Below are 25,792 nucleotides of genomic sequence, written 5' to 3' on the forward strand. Positions count from 1 at the left end.
CTCTCGTCTCTCTCTCTCTCTCTCTATACACCTGACTTTATTTCCTTTCCCTTTATTGCCATGGCAACACTTTACCAGGTGAGGCCATCATTCTTGATGTCTGCCATGGGCCAGTTAGTGTCTTTGATGTGTGTGCGTGCGTGCGTGCGTGCGTGTGGCTTTTCCAACCATATGTAACGTTAGTACTCACTAGGGGCTGCCTCGACTAAGATCTTGCATGGTCGATTCTGATTCGTCCGACCAGACGAATCTTCCATTGATTGTGGATCATACATATTTTATATACACAAATCATATTGTATAATACGTGTTAAATATTGTTTAAATCAATGGTGCCTCATTATTTGGTCGATTGCGTGGCTCAAACCCTTTCAAATATCAATAGGCTTATTCAGGGTTTCCCACTTTTTCACTTTTCACTGACCGCTGAATGAATAAAACACCCTAAAGGAGGCGAAGAGAAGGCCATTGATTCTGGAAAGTGCCGGCACTATAAACAAAATGTAAAAAAGCTCTGAAATGTGATGGAAAAAAATAAACCCCCATGCATACTGAATCAAATAAAATGAATAGAAGAATGTTTTATTTTGGTGATCAATAATCAGTGTTTGACATTTGTTTTTATCGGACTGGGACAAACAAAGCGAGGTGGTAAAAGGTCACGGTACTTACTTCTTCTTTGTCTCGTAGCGGCCGGTCGTCCCTAGACTCTGCAGACAGACAGACAGACAGACAGACAGACAGACAGACAGACAGACAGACAGACAGACAGAAGGAGAGAGAACAGAACATAATTATGCAAATGTTCAACTATTCAAGAAACCTGTATGACTGTGTTACATAAGACAAATCCAGGGTTAGGATAAGGGAATGAACACCCATTCAAACATCCATTCATCCAACCAACCCGCACTCACTGCATTGAATCCATTATATGATGAGTGAGAAAACCCTAAATAAACAACCTTTCTTCATCGTTATTTGAAATGGAACTACAACTACATAAAAGAGCGCCGCCGTCGTGGGAGTGCTGAATAGATACTTTTACCTGCCACCCTGCCTGCCTTATGTTTCCTTCTCCATCACCTGGGAGATACAGAGCCATGAGCTGTTCAATTAAACACACAACTTTTGCTTGAGTTCAAGCCTACATGGATTTTGTCGGTGCGAACAGCATATGGAGTGTTTTCTTTCCGTTGAACCTGCACCAAATTTTCAGAGCGCATTGTAAAGTTAGCTCAAAGGCTGTAGAGTCAAAACTAAACAGAAATGGTAACAAAACAATGGTACGAGAGCGTACTTAAGACCGTGTTAGAGATATAGCTATGTCGATAGCTAACTTTAAATAAGCTTCGGGACATTTATTCCAAAACATTTTTAAGGCCGTGTGCAAGTCCCATGCTAAAGAAAATCCCTGCTCAGGGTAGCAGTCCGCCATGCACATGGCTAATAACCATCCACCTCGGGAGAGTTCGATTGGTGTTCACGTCCGCATTGGCTGAGTGTCAGAGTCCCATCTAGCTAGTGTCAATATTTGAACACCAACAACACCAATCAGATAACGCCACAGGCCAAATGGTGTATGTCATTACACTTTTCAAAAGTCATTTTTTCAGGAGCAGAACATGAGTTGTGCGATGCCTCCACATTTTCTAAAGAGTATAAACCTTGAAACAAGCTGTTAAATAGTAAAACAGAAAAAAAAAAAAATCTTAGCTGTTACACATAATTATATATTTTTATTCCTGTTGTCCTTTATTAAAAAGTTAGCAAAATATTTAGACAAATCTTCAATCCAAAGTGAAATCAGATGGTGGACTGGGAGTCAGCTCTAGTTTAGCACAGGGTGTGTGGGGGGGGGGGGGGGGGGGGGGGTCGGACCCAGTGACTCTTACCAGGGGTGTTGGGGCCAGAAATGTCTCAAATGATGTCAAGATTAAAAGTTGTGATGAGTAAAGGCCTCCCGTGTTTTGAAATATTTTAGAATATTGAAATGAACTTTGATTGGCAGCGCCTCGGGGAAAGACTCTCCAGGTGTTATGGGAAGTGACCTTTGGTAACAGTTATAATAAATCAAGTTTTTCATGTTTGTGGAATGAACCAAGATGGACCCAGATTCTTATTATGACGTGGCTACTTACTAAAGCAATAAAAAAAAAATATTGTACAAAACATAACGACAGAAAATGATGTTATCGATTGACAAATGTTATTTCTTCCGACAATTTTTTTCTGTCAATTCAGTTCCAGGGTTGGAGCTAGAGCAACACAAACTCGCTTGCTAGCTTTCTTCTTAAGATAGAACCCAGGTCCTCCAGTGTCTATGATCAAAAACAGCGTCATAACATAGGCCTGTTGTTCATAGCAGCAGCACGCTATCTAGGAACAACAACGACCGCTGAAAGCCATAATAGACCCCATCAGAATCGAGTATTCAACAAAGTCCTGTAATGAACCAGTGCATCACGACTCTGCCCCATGTCCCTGTACTGGAATACGACCCCTCATCTCTGCTGTCTCTGATGGCGTTCCTCCCAGGAGGGAGTGGACTCATGCAGGCAGGAGCAGCATGCAGAGACAGCCAACAGCGGCTCTGGGAGAGACAGATGCCCCGCCCAGCTGAGAGCATTAGCCAACCAGCGGGCAGCTGTGCAAGGAAGTCACTGGGATGGAGAGCGCCTGCCTGCGTGCAACACACACACACACCCACACACGCACAAATACGCACACATACGCCACACAAAAACAGCAGGCTATTTGTGACAAAGGAACAGACACACACACACACACACACACACACACATACACACACACACACACTATGCTGTGGTCATGATGTGGTCGTCACGTTGTTCTGGAATGGTTGACACTCCGGAGACGAGGCTGTATTTGGCGGGGCTCCACGTTGATGATAGAAGTGTTGTGACTAAACATTCATAGAGGCGGGATCCTTCACAGCTGAACATTCAACACTGTCAGATCTGAATAAAATGATAATGAATACAACTGCATCATGATGCCTATCCGTGTTCACGGACATGCCTCAGCATCAAACATGACCTCCATTTCTCCGCTTTGTTAAGCACTTTTGAACTGCTGTTCACCAGTACACACGCACACAAAAAGTAAAACACACAAACACACAAAAACGAACACACTGAGCCGACAGCACACACTCACACACATAAGGGCACAGGAGGAGCATTACATAAATGAATGTGTCAGGCTAAAGGGGGGGGGGGGGGGGGGGGGAGGACGGTCGTGACTGGTGAGTCGTGAGCACTATGGCACCACAGAGGCGTTGAAGAGATTAAGGACCGGAGATGTTCCTCTGGAAGCACGCTGGGCTGTTCCCAGGGCCGATTGATCCTCAACGAGTCGGAACCTAGGTGTGTGAGGGCAACGTACCATGTGTGCATGCGTGTGTGTGTGTGTGTGTGTGTGTGTGTGTGTGTTCATTGTGTTCCATCTACGGTTGTTATTAACCTAGATTTCGGTCAAAATTGCCTCAACAACTTATTTGATCAAGTTTATTAAAATCCTTAGACTTAGACACAAGAATGATATTTTTATTTATTTATTATACAACTTTTAACTCAAGCCTAATATAGACCTGGGTTTAAAGTTTTCAAACCAAGCCATATGGAACACTTCAAACATCTAGTGTTGAACGTTTCTGGCAAAATGTTGAATTATGAACGTCATCTAGCTTTTTACATTTAATACACTCTGCCACTGCCTAGTGCCTTTCAAACATTACTTCATAACCATAATGTAATAATCTAAATAGCAGCCGACCCGACACCATTCAAACAACAGCAGGTCACGCCTGGTGGGATTTCATTGAATGGCTCCATCTACAACACGTCAGCGAGTTTCAAACATAACACTCATTAACCCTTGAGTGTGTCCTCAGATCATCTCTTGCACATGACAATGAATTATCTCAATGACAATTCAATATAAAGGACACCAAAAAGGCAACGATATGGCTGCATCAAAAATAAAATGAAGAATTAACACGATATAATCTCCACATTTATCCTTATACACACACACAAGTTAAAGAAACGGACGCTACATGATGGAAACCGTACATTATCCAGGTTCAGAGGTGTCCGCGCTTGTAAAGGCTGTACCGAGACGGTGTTCGATTCCCGTTTTCCCCCCAGTCTCGGAGGGGGCGCTAATTAATGATGAGCATCTGTGCAAGCTGATTTTGGAATGGAGTGTTGTGAGGACTCGTTAGGCTGACGAGCACTCCTGAGGCACGCAGCCAATCAGGCGCTCGCAGCCTCCTTAATGAGATTCATTTGAATTCTCCGTGTTTCACTTTGATAAAACCGGCTGATGAATAACAAACGATGATGGTGCTATCTGTACTCATTTAATCGTAAGGCGGCTGGCTATTTTTCTTCAAATATCAGATTCTACAAGAGTTTCCTACATGGACACACTTCATGGTTATGTCATCCTCCAGTTTGATCCTGTATAGAAGCACCTTGCCCTCTCCATTTGTGATTATGACCCCGAGATCGACAATCCATTCTTTGCTCTGCGCTACATCCTCCTTTATTCATCGCTATCAAAACCGCTGTATTGTCTTTGTGTACTAGATGACGTAACGACTGCATCTCTTCTATTCTTCTCCATCATCTTTTAACTCTCTCTCTCTCTCTCTCACTCTAATTCTGTTATATAAAGCGGTTTGGGTCTGAATTCCCGCTTCCTCTTTCACTCTCTTGTTGCCTTTGTTTCTCCATCTCCTTCTCTTGTTTCATTCTCCAAGGCCTCGTTGCAGGTCTCGCTACAAGCAAATAAGCCCAAATCCTTTCATAAATTTTTTGGACAATATGCGACTCAAATCTGATATCCAGTGCAGTGTGAACAGCACATCTTTTCAATTCTAAATTGGGCCACTTTTACATGGCCACTTTCTTCCTGAATAAGGTACAGGCCAGGTCACATTTTTGCCATGTGACACCTCAGCATGAACCTCAGTCTAGATCAGCATTCGTCCAAATTCTGCTCTGGCCGGAGTCCCTCTCTGAATACAAACACAGAAGACATCTGCGATTGAGGTGGTCAGTGGAGAGGAGGTGAACATAGTCATTAAGGGTAGTATTGTCATTCAAAGTAGCCCTTGACATGCTGGCATTTTGGATTCAAACCGTTTCCGTGAAGACATGCACAGCATGATCCGCCCACACCTGGCTACGACTCCACATCCACACACGCTGTCCTACCGGAGGGATCCACAAAGAGCCATCTTTTTCAACTTCTTATGATCATGCTCTCTTCCACTGCACATCCAATTAAAAAATGAAAGCGAAACTCAGACTCTGCCTCGTAGAACAGCCTGCTGCGTGTGTCATCTTTGATATTGTGAGTTTGCGTATGCGGGTTAATGACACAACTTTTGAGCAATAAATCTGAATCGAGCACTCAGACTTGCGGCGTGAACAGTGCTATTCCTCTCCCCCTCTGCTGTCTTTCCAAAACACTTTACTCACACCTTCTCCCTGATGCACTCCATCCCTTTTTAACTCCCCCCCCCCGCCCCCTCCCCTTCCTCTCCCTCCCCATTGATTTTTGGCTGAATGTCAAGTGTCTGAGCATGTTCTGCATGGCTGCCCTCTGAGGGCTCCGTCCTCCAGCTTTGATGCTGGAGGTCCGTCGGCCCGCCCTCTGCCCACCACCAGCCCTCGCTGGGCAGGTGCACGCTCTGAGGATGGGCCGTGAAGGGAAGACACTTTACCCCCACTCCTTATAACCCTTCAATTGGCTGCGAAGGAGGGGCTAACCTTTGTCGTCCCCGTCTCGATGATACAGCGCCAAGCAAGGTTGGATGGGCTCTGTCTGTCTATCTGTCTGTCTGTCTGTGGCCACAGGCTGTGTGTGTCCGTTGCTCATGAGCCTGGATGCCTGAGAGTGATGAGCTGGCTGGACGTCGTTTGACGGTTCACCTCTATCTCTCAAAGGCCACACATCACTGCAGACCCCGTCGTCATGGAGAGAAAAATCCATATTCCTCTTCCGCTGTGCAAACCTTTTTATGATTGCAAATCATTTTTTTTACCGTTGACTTAATAGATTGGAGAATTGTAAAGAGAGAGCAGAAGAGAGACAGATTTTGAAAATCAACAACCAGAGAATAGTTTATACCCATTCACATTAATGACCAGGATGGCCCTGGGACCTAAGAAAGGGTCTGTCATCATAGAGTAACTACTCTTAGAGCTGTCTCACAGACACACACATATACACTGTGTGCCATAAAGTAAGGAGACCAATGGGCAGGATTGATTTGGTCTAATTAAATTTGGCCAAGTTTTGAATGACACCAGTTTACTTGATGAGGAGGAAGAGGAAGAAAATGATGATGATGATGATAATAATAATACTACATAGGTTTTATATAGCGCTTTTCTCGGTACCCGATGTAACCCGATGATGTGTCAGTTAACCGATGTGAGTCGCTTTGGATAAAAGCGTCTGCAAAATGCCCTAATTGTAATTGTAATTGTAACCAGTTGCTCCTGGTCAAAGCCCGACCAGGAGCTACTCTCACTCAACCTCCATCTGTCATAATAGAACTGACCCGTCAAATGGCAGGCTGCTAACTGGTTAAGCACTCTCAGGCATCTAGGCTCACGAACAACACACACACACACACACACACACACACACACACACACACACACACACACACACACACACACACACACACACACACACACACACACACACACACACACACACACACACACACACACACACACACAATACCCCCCCCCCCCACCGATTTCTCACTTTGCTAATTGAACAAGGTTTTATTTTGATATCGGTCAGTAGCTGCACTGTACTGCGGTTGGAAGGGCCTCAACCCCCCCCCCCCCCCCTACCCACCACCACCAACCCAACCCCCTCCCGTGGGCTAATTAGGCCCAGCAATGCTAGCATTCATGGCCTCCCCCCCCCCCCGTCCCTTCTGGCAGAGACCCCCAGCGCTGGCACCCTCCGCGGCACTCAGTGGCCGGACGGCTGGCTGGCTAGCTGTACGGCTCAAAGACTAGCAGTGGTGAGTGACGCATGAGAATGAATAGGTGTGGCTAACAAAGCGTACTGACGGACTGAATGGCTCAGTGATGAAACGCTCCCTGGAACGCTGGCACTAACTCAAATGCCAGACATGATGAATTGATGATTGGTTCCTGGCGGTCAGCTGGTCCGGAGGAGGGCATTATTAATAGTATAGGTTGGGTTCGGTCAGGAGTCCCGGCCCCAGTTGTCAGGTGATTGGCTGACTGAGCGACTGGTTGGGAGGATGTGTTGACTGGTTGTGGGTGCGTCCGGGATCATGCTCACGTGTTGACTGGTTGTGGGTGTGATTCATGGTGGGCTGGGGGGCGGCCATGACTAATGAACAGTATAGCCCGAGTAGCCTAAGCAATGACCACAAATAGGTAATGGTGAGAATCAATTTAAAAATCTGCATCTGGCTGATTGAAACTAAATTCTGTTTGGTTCATCAAAAGGGTTTTTTCGAACGTTGAATCGGCTGTAACAATAGATTGAGAGTGTGAATAAGCTTAATATAATCAGTGGGCATTAGACAAGGTTCACCCCTTATTCCACAAGTTCCACAGGTAACTTCACAGACCACTCATACTTTCACTAGAGCTGGAGAAAAGGGCATCAAGGCAAGTATGCGCTTTTTAAATGCAGAAATGAGAGACACAAAGTGAAGGATGGAAGGGGAGAAGAGGGAGGAGGGAATCGAAGAGTTCGGGCAAGCGAAATCCAACGTCATCTTAGCGTGATGTTTGGGAGCTATTTTCATATCCTTTCTTGCTCTGTTGGTGTGCTTTGAAATGGTGTGTGTGTGTGTGTGTGTGTGTGTGTGTGTGTGTGTGTGTGTGTGTGTGTGTGTGTGTGTGTGTGTGTGTGTACACACATGTTGTTCTGAAGGATTAGGCTTAATAAGATGGCAGTCTGAATTTATAGCGCCAATATTTCTCGCTGGGCTAAACCCACGGAGGTTTCAGAGTAATAGATGCGTGCGTGCGTGCGTGCGTGCGTGCGTGCGTGCGTGCGTGCGTGTGTGTGAACATAAATAAACTCAAAGACAGCAAGGTGATATGAAGACAAATCTGGTGGTATAGCCGGAGGTAAACAGTACGCACACAATGTGTAAGAGGACATGTGCAGGTTTGTTTGCCTCAATTACCTTCATAACATATATATTTAAATATATTCAATACACAAATGATATCATCAGAAATAAATTCATATATATATTATACGACCTAGCAAGTACAAAATATCTGGAATATCTAACCAAAAATATGTTAACATTTGAGATATTTCTAAAATCAGTAAAAAGCTCCGTCCAGCTCCTTCTTTATCCCAGTGTAATGAAAACAATGAAATATCAGGTTCGCTAGACAGAGGATTGAGTTGGTGCTGCTTCACATGCTTAAACCAAACGATTGACAGCTCCATCCTAAGGTAGAGAGACCTCGAGTATAAGCACCTTGCCTTCGCTCTCCCGGAGGCCTCGGAACAGGGGAAGAGTGGCTAGCGGTCTGACGAGGGACTCCTAAAATACACTCTTTTTGTGAAAGTCAAGCATGCCCCCTTAAGGCCTTCACGGGCCACACAGCATTTTGTCAGCCCCGATGGAGACGTCAGCCCCTGGGGGACACACCGCACTACGGAGTGGGCGGGGGGGGGGGGGGGGGGGGGGGGGGGCTTTCACCAGGTAGCTGCAGTTGACTTTCGGAAGGGAGAGCTTGTTTTATAACAGGGAGCATGGGGGGGGGGGGGGGGGGGGCTTGGTGGCTCAACACTGAGCTGGTGAGCACACCGGCTAGTTGGCAGTACACCTGATGGAGAGACGGGTTTGATTCTGAACAGGGGTCTTATATGTTTAATTCCCTTTAACTTCAAACCTACTTTCCTTCTGCCTTTCAGAAACGTTTGTCTTAACTACGTCCTCTGACTCGGATTGTAGCCACTACATTCATCGAGTGGTCCAGCACAGGGGAACACGGTCAGACTCTCAGAGATGTGTGCAAACCCTTCAGAAAGTCATGAAAACATTCAGACCGATTGCATTGATTTATTAAGATATCGATACAGCTGTGCTCTTTAAATTGGGGTCAATGGCCATGTTGAAATGATAAAGCTAAAACACATGTTTGGATACTTCAAAGTATCCAGACATGCACCCTGCAGTCGCTCTGTTTGTAGGGCCATCTGGAGGGGAGAAACAGCACTACAACTACACCGTCGAGTTGGGACATCCAACGCGCAAAACAAATGAGCATCAACTGTTCTGTCCATAAAAGCAAATCAAAAATGGATTAAAAATAAAATATGGTCTGGGTGTCTGGACCATGGCTGCTGTCGGAGCAGTTATTGGAAATCATTACGTGTGAATAAAAATAAATAAATACGCCTTTGAGAGAAGAGAGAAGGAGGAGGAAATGGAGCAGAGGGTAGTAGACAGAAGGAGAAGAGAAAGAGAGGAGAAAAGGCAGCGAATAAATATAACATTTCGATATAAAAAAACTCAAAACAGCCTCACAAAACAGGAGACGCACGATTCCCTGAAAGAAAAGTATTTGACTCACTTTACTGCAGAAACAGCCCGTGGCCCCATGGGGGCCCCATGGGGCCAGCGCTCTAACGAGAGGACCAGAGAACAGGAACCAGCAGTCCCTCCTACATAATGCAGCACCCGCCCCACTCCCATCCACCTCCCCCTTTCAACCTGGCCACCACCTGCTGCTGCTACACCCAGCACACACCCAACACCCAACACCCAACACACACACACACACACACACACACACACACACACACACACACACACACACACACACACACACACACACACACACACACACACACACACACACACACACACCCCCCCCTGCCCGATGCACCATCCAACTTTCCAGAAATAACTTGGTGAAAGAAAACTCTTCGTTTTCTTACAACGCCAAAGGCAAATACCCAGCAGGCAAGAGGAAGGATTTTCTATTGGCAAATGGATGGATGGAAGAGGGAGGGATGGATGGAAGAGGGAGGGAGAGAATATTTCTGTCACTGTGCTGACGCCCGGACCTTCTCTGGTGCTCTGAGATCTATTATTTACCTGGACAGCTCCGCTATAAAGTGTCATCTCACGCCATGGCAGCCTCCCAAGGAAGAAATAATACTAAATAGAAAAATATATGGTAAGAATGTGCCTGGGGCCGTCCTTGATTTTCAATAAAAATCACACTCCATTCAGGGTCAACTAGATTGTCAAACTTTAACAGTCAACACTTGGTTTGATAATGAGGGGTTTCTTTATTTTCGTAAGAAAAAGGAAAGGTATTACTTTTATCGTCCAAGCTATAATAATTACAGCTCTTTTTTTTTTTTCTTTTTTTTTATGCTTCAAAATAAAAGCAGTGGGATAACGATTACTTTTAACAACCTCATTCATGAGTCACTATTGTTTCGGGCACATTTAAAAATAGGAAGAAACAGTGAGAGTGATTTTGTGCCGCTCTAGAAGACGTTTCTCTGAGATATTCCAAAAATGTGACAGCACTAAATCATAGATTATTTAAAATAAGACAGAAGGGGAAAGAGAAGGAGCCATAACCATGATTTAAGTAGGAGCAGTCATAGGATTTGTATTGTTCCAAGTTAAAATGAAATTTCCCAGTAACACTGAGGTTTGTGGTGGAATATGATATGTGTGTGGAAATAACCTAATAATTCCCAATGTGACAATTAATTGACACTTATAATTGGTATAGCCATTTATTTGAAAATTTGAAACCAATAAGTCAATACATTTTTTGTGGTTATTTAACACAAAATTGAACACATTTACGCAAGTGACATTTTATTAAAATGTCTAAGTCAATGGCTAAGAATGGACGTCAATATGCACGAAACTAATATGAAAAGAACCTTTAGTTATCACCAATAAGGATTTTTTCTGAAGGAACTTGCTTCATTCTGGCATTGACCCTTCAAATGCAGAAATGATGATGATGATATAATTGCGCAGCTCTTTAGCTTCTTAACATAGCAGAACATGATGACCTGGGGATGACCCCCTCATATCTATGGCAGTGGAAACATTCTTGTGACAAGCAGTCTTCTTGTGCCTCACACAAACCCAAAAATTGGAAAGAAATGCACTAACAAAAGGACACTAATAGAAGGTATATTGAGGTTAACAAGCTCTCTAGAAGAGAATTCACCATGGACCCTCGATGACATGAGACACACACACACACACACACACACACACACACACACACACACACACACACACACACACACACACACACACACACACACACACACACACACACACACACACACACACACACACACACACACACACAGCTTCCAACCACCACAGCAGCAGGCTGGTTTATGTTAAGACACGACCGAAACACACGATGCAAAAATAACCACAAAAAAAAGAAAACAGACATTTAGAACCAGTGTAACTTTTCCTCTACCTTGTACAGGCAATGGCTCCAGAAACCACATGAGACCTGTGTGTATGTGTGTGTGTGTGTGTGGGGGGGGGGGGGGGGAGACAGTTACACAGCCAAGAACTGTTGCCTAAATAGACAAACCACAAACATATGCACGTTTCCCACAGACGGACCCCACCCTTTTATCTAAAATAAGGCACGATACTCCACCCACTTATTCAGGAGGGGCAGGAAAGGTCAACGTAGCCAGTTACCACCCACATCACAGCGTTGGTGGCCTCCTAGACACTAGTACTGGTCTGTAGGAGGCCACCACCACCGCTGAGCCCACTGGCCTTGCGCACCGAGCAGCCATCTTGGCTCCATCTTGGTGCTAAACGGTAGCTGGGTGGTGGAGATGCTACGGCTACGGCTGCTGCCCTACCTCAAAGTGTAAGTGAACCCCCTGGCTCAGGTCGGATTCAAACACTGAGATTAAAATAATGTGTTTTGGGCTGAACGTTGGTATTTTATTCCTCTTTTCTCTGAATGAGGGTCTTGTTTTAGTGGCATAATGGCATAGCGGACTATGTGGGGGAACATACAAGACATATAATCAATGTACTCCTGGGATAAGGTTTATAACCCGTCTGTACTGACTGGCTCACAGCATTTCAACAGATGACGATATCATAATGCAGAGAGCAAAAAAAGTGAGCACGATCTTCAGAATTATCGACTCAAAACATGCCCAATGCCACTCTACTTCTTTCCTTCGTTTCTCAGAGTGAATCGAATCATACAGAGGCAGGCGCAGTCAACCAGACATGTTCTCACAGCAAATTTCACTTACATCTGACGGATGGCGATGGCCTTTCCAACAAATGACACTCAAATTATAGGTAAGACTTCACTCTTATACGGTACCCAGAGCCTCTTTGATAGATAACGATTATCTATCAACTAAAAAAATAATAATAATCATACATAAAGCCTGTAACAAGGGTTTTGATCACAATGGATCAAAACCAAATTCCTCATGTAAGGAATAAATGTATGTATTTTTTGCAAAAAAGAAATACCTACTAACAGAATACTACGCAGTGGTTGTAAAGGAAGGGATGAGATTGGGTATTTAGTTGATTGCAATCTGTAACCTCCTTGCTGCTAAATTCTACACACTAAGGCTTTAAAGAATAATAAATGACATAACAAAACAACGATAGGACAAAAGTATCATTCAGAGAAAAATAAACTGATTCTGGGCCAAAAGTTTAAAAAAGATCGCTACATCTGGAGACCAACGTCAGTCTACACCAAACGTGTCCTTGTTGCTCGATGCTTCATTCAGTCACAGATGGTGCGAATCTTTTTCCAAGTTAACATCAGTGCTGCCAAAGTATAGTCTGTCAAAACTGACTCACCGCAGTGTGTGTGTGTGTGTGTGTGTGCATGTGTGTGTGGCGTGCGTTGTGTTCCCTCTGTATTTGAGCACTACGAAGGGTGGCTGGGGGCAGCTAAAGAGAATTGGACTACAGAAAAAGGAATGGAGCTCATCTAAATTCTCAACAAGGCTAGCGTCACAGACTTCCAGTGAAGCTGCCAAAAACGACACACACACACACACACACACACTTATAAGTCACAAATTGTGCAACATGTATGCCCTGAAACACACTTAATCCCCCCCAATGCACATACACACACTTAATTCACACTTTCAGTATCAATGCATATAACCGTATTACCTGTTTACATTAATGCATCATGACACAAATTAACCGCCATCACACACACACACACACACACACACACACACACACACACACACACACACACACACACACACACACACACACACACACACACACACACACACACACACACACACACACACACACACACACACACACACACGCACGGACTCACCTGGATGCCGCGGAGCTTCTTCCTGCCCTTCTCCAGGTGACCCAGCAACCCGGCCTGCTGCAGCTCCCAGCCGGGCGGCCTGAGCAGCCGGTCGTCAACGGATACCGCCTTCCGCAGCGCCACGTGATCCTCAGATCTCGCCGGGACCGCCGGTTCCACCGTCGATGATGATGCCGTGGACGCTGCTCCTCCTCCTCCACTCGCAACTCGGTTTCTACTTCCTCCTCCTCCTCCTCCTCGTGCTGCTGCTGCTACTGGTCTTCCTGTCCCCCCATTGGCCCCGGGGCCCGACACAGGAGACAGCTCCAGGGCCCCGAAGTCACGCAGAACGGAGCCTGAGGAGAAACCAGAGACACTGGCCGTTATCATACACCGTCCAGGTGACAATGGACAGCCTTATGCCTCACACACACACACACACACACACACACACACACACACACACACACACACACACACACACACACACACACACACACACACACACACACACACACACACACACACACACACACACACACACACACACACACACACACACACACACACACGAATAGGGGAGCTGCATCCCTGTGGGCCGGGAGCTAACTCAATGAGCTGTGAAAGAAATGAAAGACACACACCCAGACACAGACCAACCGACAGACACATCTAGGGACACACACACACTCTATAGAGTGACACACACACAACGACAGACAAGTTGTTGTTATGTATAGGGAATTGAGTGTTCTAGTTTTAGATGTTTTTGGTATGTGCAGCATAATAAAAAACGTTGGCACATTGCAGTTGCATTTTCTTAACATTCATGGTTCAAAACACAGGGGATAGCTGCACATGGCCTGTCCTACGATTCTGTTTGAAGGCCAAAGTGTGGACTGTGGAAAAGTTCTTTCTACAGATTTTATTATGAAGGAACTGAGAGAAGATATCGACATTTGAATTGACCAGAAAAACAGGTCAATATTTAGTTGAAACTCGGGTAGCCAATGTCCTTTGATGGTGGTAACAGCCACACACACACACACACACACACAAGTAATAGGGTGCGCTGGGAGCGAGGTCTGATGCCGTGGGAGTGAGGGTCCCAAGGGATGACTTAACGCTTTGACTGCAATGTCTGATCAAGCAGCTCCACCATTGGCAATTGGGGCTAGAGCTAACACAAAGGCCACAAACAAAGTCAGATGGACTTGTGAGTTTCACACACAAGATTGTACTTCTTTCAAACAAATACTTTTGCTCGAACTGATTTTATTATTACATTTCTCTTGTTTTTATTTCAGAAAAATAAAATGGCTATCAATAATTTCATTATCATACTTATATTTCACACTACGTGTGTGTTTATAGATATACGTCTCCATACTCCATGTGTGCATAGTAAGAGTATATGCTCTTCAATCATTGACTTTATGCATACTGGTGCATCCCGAGATGACTTGATGTTGTTGTAGGTTCCTGCGTTTGCATTGAGACTTATACATGATTAAAAAGGCCAGCCTGCCTGTAGATGTGAATTTGTGAGTGTATGCTTGTGTGCGTTTGCGTTCTCCAGTATCCTCTTTACAGGAATGAGTGTACAGGCTGCTAGCGCATGCAGGACACCATGGGTGGCTACAGGTCAGGAACGTATCAGGTTCAGGTGTGTGTGTCTGCGTGTGTGGTACAGCAGCGTGTGGTATCGGCAGGCTTGCATGCATTAAAAATGCATAGGAGGCCGTGGGGATTAATACACTAATTGCTCTGCAGTCCCTCAATAGCATTCATCCTGGCCGCCGAATATTGGAATAAGCAGCAACTCCTGAATGTCACATCACTGTGATTATCTGACTCATCTGTGTATGTAGCAAAACAAATCAAACGTATAACTGATACAAATATGGAAACCTTGTACTCTTTACACTGATTTCTTTGAAAGGAATCTAAATGGATATTTCAGTCTTACATTAGGGGTCAAAGCAGAGTGGTAGTTCATGTAATAAAGATAGGGTATTTCGGTAATTGTGAGTGCTCTCACGATTGCCATAGGATCAGACAGGAAGTCTCTGTCGACATACAGGTCATGTTCTGCACTTATTGAACTACTGTACAGTGTGTACACAGGTCCAGGATAGATGTATGGTATTATTTTCCTTGTCCACCTGTCTAACAATAGACATCCTAGAGCAAGTAGCAAATCCCCTGCTCCTTCGTGACACGCATCTGAATTCACCTTCGATAGAAAGCATTTGTCTGGCTGAAAAAGGGTGACCTTTTTTGGATTGGCTAGGTTCTGTAAAACGGACTGACTTTCACCTATGTCTAGTTGGGCAGTGAAGGGGTCAGAATCACCAGTATGGGTGTGCAGATTCACTTCCCGGGAAGTGGAGAAATGAGCGAGGTCGAGAAGCTCAAAAGTAAAATAAAGAAATTAATGGATATTTGTGTTGGCCGATCCTTGAGAATGTATTAAAATAGGTTATGCAGATAAATAGCCCGCTTCGATATGTTGAGAGACTGACTATGAATCATAACTACAATCATAACTACAGAGTACAGACTATAATCATGTAAAACTGTTTAAATGGCGAGTTGCAATATGACCAGAATTAGATCATCCGATGTTGCTGTTAGAAATAAACTGTTTTATCATTAAATGTGATGCATCACATTGACTAAAACTATTACACAATATTTTTGTGTATTGGTGTTCAATTTTAATTAATTTATCAAGTAGCAATGCTAAATATGTGCTGCCTATGGCAACCAAATCCTATGTATCTTATTTTCTTTCTCAGTTTATAAAAATGAATGCTTACATTGTTTCATTTTCCAGCTGAATCAAAGGATGAGTTCAGCCTCTGTGAAGTTGTGGGCGGCATTGCAGTTATTTCACTACAGTTTATAGAAAAAATGATTCAACAGAATTAATGAAATGGAGCTCATTAGCTGAAACACTCATTTAACATTGGTTTACACAACGATAATTAGACATCTGACCTTCACGGAAGGATATCAATATTCTTAAAAAAGGTCGGCTTACGTAAGGCTAGGATGTTTCACAAAACACAAAAGATTAAAAACAGCAGGAAAAACAACAACAACTCATGAGCTGTAATCAGTCACATCCTGTTGTGTGCCGGGACTGTGTTTGGCAACATGGTATTAGATCTCGAAAACAACAAAAAAAAAAAACCTGTCGACACAGTGGTTGAGAGCTGCGGAGACGGTTTCCATGGCAACTGTTGCACCAGTGCAGTCACAGAACCGGGGGGGTCGGGGGGGGGGAGATATGCCACAGGAAAGAAAGACAGGTGAAACGTAAAAGAAGAGGTCGAGAGCCACAAGGACAGAACATAGAATGACAAGACGGACAGAGAGAAGTTGTTGATACATAACCTCAACTTTCTTTCTACCAATTCTCTCTCTGTCTTGCGCTCAAATACTATTGCACCTCAGGGAAATGCACTTTGTTCATTTATGACGTTGTGTGGTGGGGGATAAGACTTCACACACACACACACACACACACACACACACACACACACACACACACACACACACACACACACACACACACACACACACACACACACACACACACACACACACACACACACACACACACACACACACCATTTCAAAGCACACCAACAGAGCAAGAAAGGATATGAAAATAGCTTCCAAACATCACGCTAAGATGACACAATGTGTCATTATGCAACCTCTTCAAAACAATATCCTGTTTTATGAATCATACTTCCAACTGACTTGCGCCCCGTAGCTAGAGCTCATAGACAATTCACTTCTTCATCTTCAGAGGGAAATAAAGAAGAGACAATGCCGTGAAAGAGAAAGGACGATCAAATCTGTGGGGGATTTCACACATAGTGGCTTTTTGAAAGGACAACACAAAGGGACACAGAGAGAGAGAGAGAAGCAGATCAACAGTGAATATAAGACAAATAATAAAAAAAAATGAATGGCTGGGTTAAGGCAAAAGGAAAACGGAGCACAGCTAGACAACCTTTTGGTATGCACTCATCTGCATCACACACACACACACAAATATCAGTTTGTTTAGCCTCGTCTGAATCCAATTACCACCACCCCCCCCCCGCCCCACCCCTTACGGTAAAATCAATATCTGGAATTAAATCTGAGGCGAAGGGAAAGTGCAGCAGTAATATGTGCAAGCATGTACATGCACCAAGGCAGTCTGGGTGATTTACGCAGGTTATATTGAACTGCTAATTGGTTTAAACATCTTTTTTTTCTTCCCCTCAATAAAGATTAATTTTAAGAACCTTCTGGTGACAGTTCAATTGTGCTGAAATGCAGCTAAATCGTTCAGGGGAAGCTAGGCAATATTGTTTTCGAAGCTCTTAATAAATGTAAAAAATAACATAATTTCAAGTGCATAATTCTTCTCATTCTTCTTGCACCCAATACACTAAACAAATTCTCACTCAATGATTTGAAAGCTATCGTGAATTTCTGCCTTCAAACCAGGGATAAAGAGAGAACGGAACATTGGGTTCAGTTTCCATGACACTGGCAAATGTGAACACTTTAACCACGGTGCGTGGATAACCTCTTGAACCGATCAACACGCAGCCTTCCCACCGTTATCCCCTCCGCTCCGATTCGCCGCTTAAGTCACAGCCCCCTCTAGCGGTGGATGTCAGAATTGCTGAGCATTGACGTCTAATGCGAGTAACAACAGCATAAGATCAAAACAAGGGAGGAAAATGTTTGGAGGACTGTTGGGGTGAACTTAATCACGGGATCGGATTACATAATATGTATTATAACGTGTATTTAAAGATTACACAGAAACAGTACTATAATACTTAAACAATCAACCATTCTCTGGAACTATCCTCACATCCCTCTGAGATTTATTCTTAAAATAATATCAGTATTTCCACCCCTTACAACAATCTGGAAGTCAAGACCAACTGTTCATGTACACACTACAAAGCAGAGTATGCCATTATAAAAAGAAAAAGCTTGTCACCAACAGCAACACTACAGAAATGGAAAGATTAGACGAGGACCAGGAAAGAGGAAGAGGAGAAACAAAGCTGTATTCATGGAGGGAGGAGGGGGAGAAGGATGCTGGGGGATGAAGGATGGGGGGGAAGATGAGATGACTGTGTGGGTTTAATCGGTCCCAACAGGAAGCGCATTATCATTCTCCAGAAGGGTGGGGCGAGGAGACGATGTCAACACTGTGAAACTCTGTCCAGACAAACGGGACCCTAGTGAGCATGTGCACACACTTGGGTATGGGTGCGTGTGTGTTTACACGTGGGAATGTGCACATGTGTGTACACTTGGGTATGTGCGTGTGCGCATGTGTGTACACTTGGGTATGTGCATGTGTGCATGTGGGAGTGAGATTGTTTCCCAATAACTTTTGATGTTCATCTACCAAGTGAATTTATTGACAATTGATGAAGACCATTGCCAAATTGTATTATTTGAAAAGATAAGGCTTGTTTTGCCATTTGGAGAGCCGAATCTTCAAACTCAAATATTGAATACTTTTATATGTGTCTCCAAGCTTTGGTCCATAACTTCCATCGATTTGTTTCAGTGAAATCCATACAGATATAGCAAAAGGACCTTCCAATAAGCCATTCATTGGATACAAACGACGACAAAAAAATAAGTAAAGTAAGCAAGTAAAAGTAAGAGATTGACAGTTGATGGTAATCATGAGACACCATGTGACAGAGAGAGGCAAAGGAACAAAAGAGCTATAGACAGGATCACAGACAACACACACACAGACAGACAGACAGACAGACAGACAGACAGACAGACAGACAGACAGACAGACAGACAGACAGACAGACAGACAGACAGACAGACAGACAGACAGACAGACAGACAGACAGACAGACAGACAGACAGACGGAGAGAAACAGACAGAAAGACAGAGGCAGACAAACACAGAAATTTAGAGGGAAACAAACAGATGGTCCAACCGACAGGAGCAGAGACGGACAGATAGACCCACCTCCTGCATTCCAGCGAAGCCCACCAGGACTGGCCCCCAGCCGTCGGCGCTTCCTGACACTGACCCCTCCCTGGAGAGAGGGAACGGGCTCCGCCGGCGAGGTGGAGGGGCTGGGGGAAGTCTCTGCTGAGGTCGAGGTCTTCCCCGAGGCGGAGGTCAAGGCAGAGGCTCTCCCCAAGGTGGAGGTCTTCGGCAAGGCGGAGGTGGAGGTCTTCGGCAAGGTGGAGGTCTTTGACGAAGTGGAGATCTTTGGCGAGGTGGAGGTCATCAGCGAGGTGGAGGTCTTCGACGAGGTGGGGAGGTTCTTTGATGAGGTGGAGATCTTTGCAGGGGTGGAGGTCATCAGCGAGGCGGAGGTCTTTGCCGAGGTGGGGATCTTTGCAGAGACAGAGCTCATTGCAGAGGTAGGGGTCTTTCCCGAGGTGGAGGTCGTCGGCGAGGTGGAGGTCGTCGCCGTGCCAACGGCCGAGCAGGGGGTGGAGGAGAGGATGGGGCCGAGGGGTGTCATGAGGAAGGGGGTTTCCGTCCCGAGCGCCGCTTTGAGGAACGCCACCTCGCTCCCCTGAGGCCTGGAGGCAGGGGGACCCCAGTGTGTAAGAGAATGACCCCCAAAGTACAAAGGAAAATCAATACTTGACGATAAATCTTTGTCAGCCTTGCTCTGGACACTGTATGTGGGTAATGATTGGATGTCTATCATTGCTGTGTGTATGATTAACTGTTTTATTGTGCAGTACTTTTCCATTCATTATTGTATTAGTTGTTGCTCTTGTGAAAAGTACTTCTCAGACACATAAAACACATGCAAAAATAAGTTGGAAAGAAAGTAGTTCTCTTACGTCGTACTTTACTACTTTTTTAATGTGTTTTGTGTTTGTACGTATGATCGCACCCCTCTCTTGACACAGAACTTCTTTGTACAGCATGACTTATGTTGTACTGCACTGGTTTGATGATAAAACACTTTGACACAAAGACGGAGAAATTAAATAGCTCATAGGGTAGGGTGACAGTTGTCAATGTGCAGCTCCACTGGAAGAGAAGGCTGCCAGCGTTAAGTGGGTTAGATCCCCGATCTTAGGTATGTGTGCACTCACGTTATTGTAAGGCGCTCTTGATAAAAGTGCCCACTAAATGGCAGATACAGAAATATAATAATATATAGGTCACCTCAGAACTCCAGTATTTGTCAAAGCCTAGTCGAGGAGCCTTCGGAAAAATGTGGTGTTTCCAAAACAAACACTGCATTTCGTATGAACCGCGACAGCTTCCTGTCTCTCCATGTCGGCACCAACCAGCAGTGGCTGATACAAACACAATGAGAAGGCCTGCAAACTTGATGATCATGTTCCCATGAAACACCAATCAAATGCATTTTCCCCCACTCAAATGCCCATCACAACCTACCACCAGAGACCAAGAGGAGGTCTTAACTAGAAACTCATATATTCATGTTGACACACACACACACACACACACACACACACACACACACACACACACACACACACACACACACACACACACACACACACACACACACACACACACACACACACACACACACACACACACAAGTCTGTAGACACAAGGAAAACAACTTGTACAAAATATTACAAGACTCCCATACTCCCCCTGCGGCTGACATCATTTGTTTTGCCTGGCATGCCGTCGATAAACTGTTATCGCAGTCATTACAAAGGGCGGTCAACTATAATGCAATCAGATGGAAACTAAATAATAGTATTAGTCAAGATTTCCAACAGAGAATCACAAGTCTCTTCAAACAGCCAATCCTCTCTTCGGTCTAAACTGTCAGAACAGCCCTATTGGGCTGTTTGTCATCAGAAGATGAGTGGTGGTATTACAGGTCTATTCAGCCCTCAGCCCTGTGAAAGGCCTTACTGATCAGCTTGTTTTGTTTGTTTACCTGCGCACACAGACACAGACAGACACACACACACACACACACACACACACACACACACACACACACACACACACACACACACACACACACACACACACACACACACACACACACACACACACACACACACACACACACACACACACAAACAAAATGAGTTACATTAACGTATCGGCTGGAATAGGGGATTACAGACAGTAACTTGTGGCAGTTCTTATGCTAATGAGGTTGTGTGTTTGTTATAGCACTACGTGTTAACTGAAAATAAATCATTTGGTTGTACTCGGCATTTGTCCTGCAATAACAGTCCTGCTGTTATTATTTTAAGAGGAAATTATTATAACCTACTGAGACGGTCTAAAGAAATGATAATAATAGAAAATCTGGAGCAGAATCTGAAAAATATTATTATTTGTATCATTATTATGATACTACTTATCGACAAAAGGTTTCTCCACTACCTCGCGTCCGTGACGACGTAGCTGCGGCTTCGCCATGACCCCCGGACGCGATCAACGCCCTTCGTCCTCTTCCTCAGTGAGAAGAACCCCAGCACATCCTTCCAGCTCAACATCTCCAACTCAACAAGAAGGGGCGCTCCACTGACCCCTGCAGTCCCTCTCTCCTCTCTCTCTCTCGCTTAGCCTCATGGTCCGAAGATGTGGCCGTCATATATCACCTGCTATATGCTCCATGCATTCTACTCCACCTTCACCCCAGACAGGTGTGGCCGACTTGCGGCAAAGTGATCAAATATATCGTTGTCGTGTTTTTACAGATTCCTCGGGACTTGTTCCCGACTCGTAGTAGAGGTCTACCGTCGAAGGTGCTGCCCTGCTCAAGTGTTTCAATGCCCAGCGAGGTTTTACCTTACGCTCGCACGTGTGTGTGTGTGTGTGCCCACCAATCATCTGTGTGTGTGCGTGCGTGCGTGTGTGCATCATGTATCATGGCCGTGGCAACAAAGCAAGATCAGTTAGGGAAGCTTTTGTCAGAGGCAGTCTACCTGCCTCTAAGTTACCAACTAAAACAACACTCAGTTTCTCCACACACACACACACACACACACACACACACACACACACACACACACACACACACACACACACACACACACACACACACACACACACACACACACACACACACACACACACACACACACACACACACACACGATTGAAAGTGCTAGGCAGAGCAGACACACACTAAACACAGCTAAACCCTGCTGGAATTTAGCCTATGGTAATTTCCATTGTCTACCTGCAACCCAGAGGGAGATATTTTATCAGCTTATGTGTTATCATTACCCAGCCAGCCCATAATGATTACTATTTCCTCATCACCTCACCGCATAACAACCAAAACTATTGTTTCCCCTGCCCCCCCTGCTGTGTCACTCTGCAGTCCTAGCAGGTCTGTTCTACCTAGCATACCGATGGTCATCGTCATGGTGCCAGACACAGAAAAACTTTATTAGCAAGGATAATAGGTTGACTGGAGAAAACGTGGCTAGTTATACGATGAGGCGACTGCAGATGGTGAGAGAGAGAGAGAGAGGGTGAGAGAATGAAAGGGTAAGAGCTTTTTTAAAAAGGGAAGAGAGCATCAGGTAGAACGGTGTGAGGGAAGTGATTTGGAAAAACTGCAGAGTGTGAGAGGGAGAGGGAGAGAGAGAGAGAGAGAGAGAGAGAATCCTCTAAAACTTCATTAAAAAGACATCTGGTGGCCATCGCCGGTTTTAATCAATTACTCCAAGCCGGGCCCAAACTTCTTATTAAACTCAACAGGAGGCAGAGTTGATTCAGAGTCCTTGCTCCTAAGCTAGTTCCTTGGGAACACATGATGGAGTACGTAGCAGGGGTACGCAGCAGTGATACTACTACTTAAGGTCATTGTCTTTACTTTATGCATTAGTGGGGCTGGAGGGGGCTGTTGTGATTGGCTGATTACCTTTCCGGCATGGCCCGCCTTCTGGTGTCGCTGCAGGTAGAGAAACAAGGGTTCGAAGGGACGGATGTGTTTGAGGAGGAGGAGGAGGTCGACAGGGTGGACTCTAGGGCCCTGGGGAGCAGAGTGGAGGGCATGCACAGCCATGTCTCCAGGTCAGAGAACTTGGAGTAGCTCAGCATCTCCAGAACACTGTGGGTCAAGAATATGAACGAGAGTAAAAGTCAGGACACAACAGAGGACACAAGTTTGAAGAAAGATAAAAAATGGGAGCATGGCTTACTTAATTATTTATTGTGTTTTGAATTAGTGTTTATTTTTGGTAAAGAGCCAGAACAAGCACTTCCCTTGTGCACACACACACCCACACACAAAACAAACACAGCTATCAGTGGTCTGCATATCATTTTTTATAGAATTAACAACTGTGACATTCTAGAGAGGCTGTAAGCCTTGGTGCGTCATCCTTTTTGAAAGGCCAAAACATTGGGAGATTAGGTTGTTGTTTTTTGTCCGCCTGAAAGCCAGCCCAGCTCGGCCCCCCATTAATACACTGCAATCAACCCGCTGTCCCTGAAAAACCAGTACATCTAGATAACAGATTAAGCTGTAAGGTGAGGCCCTACAGGGTATAATTCACCTGACATTCGATGCCTGGTCGAAACAATCACAGCATTCATCTGTAATGTGCTTTTAATATAAGAGTTTTGGCATACTTACATTATCTCCCCCCCCCCCCACACACACACACACACACACACACACACACACACACACACACACACACACACACACACACACACACACACACACACACACACACACACACACACACACACAATAATATAAATTATAAAATGTAAGGCCTACCTATCGTCCCCCACACCGGGGATGTCATCCTTCTCCTCAGCCGGTTGAAAGACACATGGCGTGGTCCGCGAGTCTCGCGGTGACAGCAGCATGCGGGACTTATCTGAGTCCACAGACATCGTCAGCCATAGCTGTTTCATAATGAGAGGGTAGGGCCGCAGGTGATGAGGTGATTTCAACTATAGCCTTCATCAACACTGGGATGTATGGGTCAATCACATAGGCCTACATCCTGTTGACCTCAAAGCGACTTATGTCACATCTGTTATAAGAACGGCGTAAGTAGGATCGTTCCCAACGATTTTCTCTTAACGTTAATAATCAAGTCTCTGTTTCTTACACTGCAGACAACTACTTAGCATAATAAAGGCGGGGTCAATGCAGCCTGCTCTTGCACCTCGCTCAGGTGGTCAGCCTATGGGAGCGGGTGTTTGCGTGTTGCGCTTCACGTGTCCCGGCTACTCGGACGCTGCTGAGTCATGACACCGGCACCTCCTTCCAGGGCAGTGTTTGTGCGTGTGTGTGTGTGTGTGTTCACCGCAACACGAAAACCGCACATGAAGGTGTGCTGCTGTCAAAATCCATGCGGGTAAAACGAAACCCCCGACTGAACGTGGTCTACGCTATTGAACCAAAGAAACACGTTATAAAGTGTAACGGTAAAGTGTAGTCAACTGGCCAGTGTAAACCTTTGTTAGCGAATGGCGCAAATGATCAATCACTGCAATCTACGAATAAGCGTATCGCTCTGTAACAATGTTGCGATGCATTTGGCACGAGCGCCATTAGTTAAGAGTTTAACAGAAAAAGTTTTGCCTGGATAGTAGTTACCGTCTTTTGGATCTTTCTTCTTGCAATCTAACTTTTTCGGAACAATGGCATCTGTTTGGAGGATCCCATCTGTTCAGTCCGTGGTACGTGTCTTTTTGTCTCTGCCTTCCTTGCTGCCTAGCAATGTAAAACATCCTAAAGTCAGCTAGGCCGGATGCGGTTCATATTTCAGTCAGAGCGTGTATTTTAGCCTACTTACCACACACAGACGCCCAGTTCCAGATCTGGGAGCGGCCGAAGTTCACTTCTGTTGTAGCTCATCAGCCAATCAACTCGGAGTGAAGCTGCTTCGGTCACGGCGACAGTAAAGTAAAGGGTGATCTCCATCTACTATTTAGGAGTCTATCCATCTCCCCTTCGACATCACCACTGGCCGGACAGCGGGGAAAAACACTATTTCTGGCCTCCCCATCTGCTTGGGATTTAGGAGTCGACTGTCTTTGAAGGCTTCATCAAAATAAGGCGACAGCGCAGAGGAGATAACTTTAGGGAAGGAAATGCTTATGTTGTTTGGCTATCCGCCCCGAAATTACTGGACTGCAATTAGGCTACATCTGGGCAGTTTGTATAAACAAACCGTCCATGGAGAAATATTGCTATGGACATGATAACACGCTGTTTGGGGAAAACAACGTGAATGATGTGTAGCATGCTGTGTAGGCATTTCTTTACATTCTCTTGTTAATCTATGATGGAATGTATGATCACTGAACTTTAATAAAGGATTCTTTTATTCAGATACTAGCTATCATCCTTGCAATTTATCTATTGTAG

General features: G+C 44.9%; 1 protein-coding gene across 1 annotated transcript; it reads right to left on the reverse strand.

The window, feature by feature from the left end:
- Window positions 1-69: 69 nt before the first annotated feature.
- Window positions 70-25,485, reverse strand: LOC130371884 (ankyrin repeat and fibronectin type-III domain-containing protein 1-like). Its single transcript, XM_056577753.1, has 7 exons — window positions 25,218-25,485; window positions 25,019-25,135; window positions 24,188-24,318; window positions 23,321-23,509; window positions 19,438-20,006; window positions 13,428-13,762; window positions 70-710 (listed from the first exon to the last, which is right to left on the reverse strand). The coding sequence occupies exons 3-7, from the start codon at window positions 24,304-24,306 to the stop codon at window positions 669-671; spliced, it is 1,254 nt and encodes a 417-aa protein (XP_056433728.1). The 5' UTR covers window positions 24,307-24,318; window positions 25,019-25,135; window positions 25,218-25,485; the 3' UTR covers window positions 70-668.
- Between the last annotated feature and the right edge of the window lie 307 nt (window positions 25,486-25,792).

Source organism: Gadus chalcogrammus, chromosome 18, assembly GCF_026213295.1.
Source record: "Gadus chalcogrammus isolate NIFS_2021 chromosome 18, NIFS_Gcha_1.0, whole genome shotgun sequence".
NCBI classification, from domain to species: domain Eukaryota; kingdom Metazoa; phylum Chordata; class Actinopteri; order Gadiformes; family Gadidae; genus Gadus; species Gadus chalcogrammus.